The 6,585-nt window shown below is 43.3% G+C and overlaps 1 protein-coding gene across 5 annotated transcripts in view; it reads left to right on the top strand.

Annotated features, from left to right (window-relative positions):
- Nucleotides 1–329: 329 nt before the first annotated feature.
- EXOC4 (exocyst complex component 4) overlaps nucleotides 330–6,585 on the top strand; it is a 412,836-nt gene continuing 406,580 nt past the window's right edge. The window contains exon 1 of one of the 5 annotated variants that reach the window (XM_080393438.1): nucleotides 330–4,929. In XM_080393438.1, coding sequence (XP_080249564.1) covers nucleotides 4,844–4,929 — 86 coding nt within the window. In that variant the 5' untranslated portion in view covers nucleotides 330–4,843. The remainder of the gene's footprint in view (nucleotides 4,930–6,585) is intronic. The other 4 variants (XM_080393437.1, XM_080393440.1, XM_080393439.1 and 1 more) reach the window with 4 other exon arrangements.

Raw genomic sequence — 6,585 nt, 5'->3', positions numbered from 1 at the left:
TTAAAATGAGAAGTTTGTGGACAGGATCTAAGAAGTCCTTACAGAAGAGGGGAAGGGGGGGCGGGGGGAGGGGGGCAGGAGGCAGGAAGCATAATTAAACACAAGAGAGTCAGGATATGAGTGTTGTTTTTCCTGTCTCTTAAACAGCTGAGGTTTTCCATGGTTCCAAGATAAAGCTTAAAGGTCTTAATTTCAACCAGCCAACATGCAACCTACACTATTTACATGAACAAGAGGAGGAGAGACAGGCTGAGGATTTGCAAGGTGGCTGAGGATTTGCAAGGTAACTGAGGACAGCTGGATGCTGGACATCAAATGGGTGGTTTGTCTTAGCCATAAGATGGAAGACACCATTGGTAAGTCACATTTAGGCTTCCTAATCCCAAGGTTTGGTGCATTTACAATACCCAGTAATAATGAAAAAACTGATATTCCTCCTTCATGTATTGTCACTGCCAGAAAATTCTCCATTTGTACAAAGCTCTCATGCAAAACCATAGACTTGCTTTGCTGAGAAGGCTATGGAGTGTGTTCAAGCTCCTGAAAGGTGAATGCAGGCTCTGGGGCTCAAACTGCACACGACCAAGTAACTGTGTTAAGGCGTAAATAGATTAGAAAGCTGCTCTGCCACTTTGCAATTTACTGTTTCCCAGGGAATGAGTTCAATTAGCAAAACAAGCCATGATAAAAGATTATTCCATGGGATCAATTACAGTATTTCTATCCCTTTTTCTGACATGCATCTTTCTGGCCAGGTCTGAATCAGGTCACCAACTGCATGAACAAACTTCCTGGTTCAGTGTCACCTCTCTGTATTGTTATGGATCACACAATTGTAAAAACAGCATTCCCTTAGTAAAGATAAGTAAAATAAAGGAGGAAAAATAAACAGCAATAAGCTTTTTTTTTTGTTTTTTAATAGTTTACAGAAGGGGAACAGCTTATCTTCTTTCACAGTGTTTTACCTGCCTTTGTAGAGAAACACCTCACAATTCTGCTCTGATTTCCTGCAGGGATTGCATTACCATAGGTTCTATGGATTTGACATTGGAAAAGCAGTAGTACTTTTCCACTTAGCTTAATCTTAGTTACTATTTTTTCTGCAGCAGCAGTACACAGTGCATCTTGGGAAATGTCAGGAGGCAAAAAAAAACAATAAGAAGGCATTTGAATCATATCTCTGCCTTGATTCCCAGCATTAAGCCAAGAAACTTCTTTTCCTGCCCCTTGAGTTGCTTACTTCTTATTCACAAGGTAAGACAGAAAGAATTGATGGCAGCTACATGCTGGGAAGATATACTGATTGTGGTCAAAGAAGCAACCTAAAACACCTTTAGCTCAGACTTATGTAGTGGTAAATAGGAATAACAAGGTAGTCCAGAGAAGTGACTAATCATAAAGCCAAATCCTGATGTTTCAGCACACTTTTATTCAGGTAGATTGGTAAAGTCTGATAAAGCTTCATAAGAAAAACAGAAAAAAATGTCTACTGCAAGAAGTGGGAGCCTGGGACCTGATTCTTTGACCATGGACAAATTTCAGTTTAATGCAGCTGATGTCAGGGTGACAAGCTTTGTAAGAACAGGTAATATATTTTAATAAAACGACTGATATATGCCAACTGAATTATGTTTGCTTTATACAAGCAAAATTGCTCCTACAATCTTAGATGGAAGTCTGGCCTTCAGTCTGCTCCCATTTACATTGATGCAATTCAAAGGTAATTTAATTATAACTAATATAAACACATTACAGACAAGGCAATTACACCTGTAAGATATTGGTGTGAGCTGAACTCTTTTCTCTGGCATTTCTACTAATGTTTGAAATGAAATAACAAAGTAAAATGTCATATTTTTTAAAATGTTAAACCTGTGGTTGAGAGACCAGTGTCTATAACAGCACTGAGCACTGGTAAATGTTTGATTTAGGAATTCACAAGTAACACTTAGAAAATACCAGTGGATAAATTGTGGAAAGGGCTTACAGGCAAAGCTACCTCAGGAAAGGGGGAAAGCAATCCCCTAGTATCATGCAAGTCCCATGGGGAAAGGAGATCTTTTGCCATTGGAGTTTGTAAAGGCTTCCCAGAGTAAGCCATATTTGCAAAAGAACTGCTCTGCCTATGCCTGTTTAGGCTTCTTTTTGGCTTAGCTTTCTGCCACCGCAGTGGTCCCTCGGGCAACTAGCCCGATGAGATGATGGTGGAGATGGATGAGAAATGGCGGAGTACATGAAGCCTCTGCATGAAGCCTTTTTCTTTCCTTATGAAGGGAGGATGGGGAGGAAGAGTGAAACCATCTGTGCTTTCTAGTTCTTTTGTATTGCGGGGATCCTTTACTGAGCCCCTCTAGTATTTACAGGCAAGTTATGACAGTGATTAATTCATCATCAAGAAAACTTTTTGGTCAGTTTGGACTTTATTTGGTTTAAGTAGTCAAGAAATTACCCATTTTACTAGATATACCTCAGAGTATTAAAATGCTGTGTGAAAGAAATGTGAAAGGGAAAGTACATTTCTGTCACCTGATTTCCAATGCATCAGTTTTCAAGCTGAGACCCTTTCTGGCAAGCTGTGTAAGGAGAAAATGCTGTTCTCGTAGCCCTTCTTCCTCATTGTATGATATATTATTAATGAAGAAAGACCTCTGTGTTCACATGTTGCATCAGCCCACACTATGTTGATTTTTTTTCCCTCTTTTGTTTAAAGAAAACATAAATTCACACCTATAGCTCTGCGTGGTTTGGGAGTGAAGGGAAAGGTCTTGTAAATGAAACCAGGCATTGGTTTAGCAATTTGAGCCCAGGATTGAAAGTCAGCAAGGTTATAGTTCTGGGGGAGATTTGCTGTTGTTTGTCCTGATGAAGTTCCTCCTAAATGAGGTGATTATTGTAGCTGTCAGGAATGAAAAGGTAGGACACACTGATTTCATCTGCACTTCAATCTCCAGGACGTGCAGGTACAGAGCAGTCAATATGAATTGCCAATTAACAAAAAACCAATATTGGCAAGTCGGCAGTTTGAGAAAAAACTCCCTCCAGCCAGTGCACAAAACTCCTGACATTCAAATCACCACCCTCGAGTGAAGACATTAGCAAATCTGCCCAGAAAATCAACAGAGATGAGCTTTTTTGGCATATCTGAATAGCAAATTGTAGAGCTGAGTGCCTGACTGCAGACAGGAAATGTAGCAGAACAGCTACACAGGAACACACTTCAAGTGCACACCCTATCTGCAGATAAAAATGCCTTTACTTTAGAGTAATTACTCTGTTCTGAATAAACTATCACTATATGACTATATTATTGTCAGGAATAAACTATCTTTTATTTCAGAAATAAAGTGCCCATGCTCTATTCTGCCATTCCACTAATGATAATAGATACAGCCATTGATTATAATAAATAGAGATTCTTCCACAATAGCTACTGTGGAAATCTTCCTCTTGTAAATAAGCCCTAGGAATACCATGCATCTTGTTACCATGTATTTCAAATACAGTTCATATAAATGGATACTGTTGACATACCTACAGATTTCAGTAATTTTCATGCAATTAGAATCGTTTTAACTTGCAGCTTTGGGCTGAAGAAACAACTCCAGAATAGCAGCCAGTAGTGTCTTTGACATGATGAAGTTAACCTGGTTTAGAAAGCACCCAGCGGCTATTAGTACCTGACTGTTTCTGCACTTGCTAAAGGATTCCTGCCTCTGCAGTAACAAACTTGGGTCTTTCATGATGCTTTTAACACAAGCTCTCAAAGGACTTGACTGGAGAGGTACTGGTACCCCTCATCTGCAAACCGGGAAAGTGAGGCAGCTGTTGTAACATAATTTGTTTGACATTGCCCAACAAGCCAGTGAAAAACAACCTTTTGTTTTCTAACCCTGCAGCACGCACCATTCCTTTTCTGAAGAAGATGATCCTATGGCAAGAGATGCAGCACGTCAATGGTAAAGCAAGGCCTATGGACAAGCAGGTTGGCCTTCAGTAAGCACTGGGTGTCCGAGGTCTGCTGCTTCCCAGCAGACTCCGATTTGTCATCTCCAGCTGCACGAAAAACATCATTCAAATGCAAAATGCTGACTACTTCAGGCTTACTTTCAGAACTGGGCTTCAAAGATCACCTGGGCTGCCTCAGCTTGAGTCACCTCATCGCTGTCCCAGTGAAATCCGGGGAAAACTATTTTCAAAAACATTGTAACTTGAAAGACATTAAGCGATGCTTCAGCAGCCCCTTTAGACATGCTTGCAATCAGAATCTGCTCAAATCTGTGGCATGCAGCTAACGTTTAGCATTGGCTAGTTCATAGGATGCATTACTCTAAGTGGCTAGTCCATTTTGTTGCCTTTCAGTCCTATAAACGTTTAAACCCCTCGCCGTGCAGCCCGGCGGAGGCCCTGACACCCTGCGCCGCCAGGCTCTGAGGGTGGCTTCGGTCTCTCACGCTCCCACCCCATTTTCTGCAGCTTCCAGAGCCAATAAGGACTTCCGGACACAGCCCACTATGCAGATGTATCTTATCTGGGCGATAATTTCGTAGACCTATTATTAAATTTTAACTGCCTTTCGAAGGGGGGATCGTACTGTCGGCGGTGCGTTCCTGTCCCCCCCGGACCGAGCGGGACGCCGTGCGCGGGCCGCTGCCGCCGCCATAAGCACTACAGCTCCCAGCAGGCCCCGCGGCGCCGCCGCACGCTGCGCCGCCGTCCGATGCCGCGCGCCCCGCCCTCTTCGCATGCTATTGGGTCACAGACCCGCAGCCGCCCGCCTCCTCTCTTCTGATTGGCTGCGCCGCGCCAGCACGGGTGGCCGCCCTGTGTTTGAGGGGGGTACAAGATGGCGGCGGGCGAGGCGGCGGGGCGCTACCGGAGCACCATGAGCAAGAGCAAAGACCCCTCGGGGCTGCTCATCTCTGTGATCAGGTAGGGGTGGAGCGGCCCCGCTCTGCAGCCTCCCATCACGTCCGCAGGGCCGTCCTGCGTGGGACCCTGGGGGTGACCCAGGGGCGTGTGGGGCCCGTTCCGGGCCGGGCTTCCAAGACCTCGGGTCCTTCCAGGGCCCTGACAGCTGTGGGGAGGCCTCAGTGCTGGAGCAGGCCTTCTCCTGAGCGCTGCCCGCCGTCCTCCCGCCCTGCCTGGCTTCCCCCTTCTGTTCCATTTACTTTCTTATATGAGGAGTAAGCCCTGCAGTTAGCACTAGCTTAATGTCGTGCAGGGAGGGTCAAGGCACTATATCTTTTTACTGCTGTAGAGTCTATAGTTGACCTCTGTCCACAAACACATGGCAGCACTGAGTGAAATATGACTGGCCGGAAAAGCTGCAGGAGTAGGAAGTCCTGAGTGCAAACTCCATTCTGGTTTAGGATGCAGTAGAGGGAAAAGTGCTACTTCTAACTGCCTTGCAGGGGATGAAAAGAAAGCAGTTGTGTCTAGTCATGTTTAGAGTATTGATTTCTGTCTGCCCTTATTCCTGAACCCTCTCCTTTGCTAGAGGGTGATTCTGTGATATACTTTGAGCCAAGCAAGGACCTGAATTCATTTCACTGCTTTCCCTCTGTGCATTCTTCAACTGCTTGTAAAAATCTCTTCTACGTAGCTTATAAACAGTAGGCTGGCAGCTGGTTTCCCAAACTGAAGCCTTGGGCAGCATGCAGTCATATTAGTACAATATTGTGAGTTGTAATGAACTTACAAACTTTGATTCCTACTTCAGTGTCTTTGCCAGAAACTATAGTCAGTTACTTTGGAAAAGTTATTGTAGCAATATTTCTGTATCTAGGACATGTTATGATTTTAAAATCTTCTATGAATAGTAATGTTTAGGACAAAATTCCATTCTCTTTTGTTACTCTGAAAAGTGGTCTTTCAGATCTTGCAAAACTGGAGGTAAATGATGGCTCTGAAAAGCAGTAGGTTCACAGAACTGTGTAGCCTTTCCAGGGTCATGGCTGCGGTCTCTGAATTGTACAGTAATAGGTAACAAAGAATCCCACTGAACAATGAATGAAAGGTGTTGCTTAACACAGACTGCGATGCCTGACTCTTCCATTTCAAATATATGTGGTTCATTAGTTTTATAAGAAAAGCTGTTATAAACCCAGACTTGTTTAGGTTGGTATGCAGAAAAAGTATATGTTGGCATGACCTTGTATAAACTTGAGGTATGATACTGGTAGTAGTGTGCTTTGGTAACTTTTAATTTTGTATATAACAAATGTTGAAGGGGAAAGGGGTGGGAAGCTAGTACCCGAAACGTGATTATCGAAATGGATCATGTTCCTGCAGCTTTTATATCCAGACCTACACATGCTCATGGGTGCAATTGTTCACGAGTTCACATGGAACGTTTGTGTAATGAATACATGATTAGGTGAAAATCTGAAAAAATCAAGCCTCTGCCTGGATCTTGAGTTTTTGCTGGGACTTAAGTATATTTGGGACAAGGGTAAGTAGCATGGATTTGAAGTGTTGTGCTTAGCATTTCTTTATCAGCCTCAAATTTTAATAAGTTGAGGAGGGAAATGTAGTATGTTGTAGCTAGATAACCTTAATTTAGAGAAAATTGAGAGAAAATAGGGA

The sequence above is a fragment of the Falco punctatus genome, assembly GCF_963210335.1.
Source record: "Falco punctatus genome assembly, chromosome: 6".
In the NCBI taxonomy this organism is placed as follows: Eukaryota; Metazoa; Chordata; class Aves; order Falconiformes; family Falconidae; genus Falco; species Falco punctatus.
This window is presented reverse-complemented; position numbering and strand designations above follow the sequence as displayed.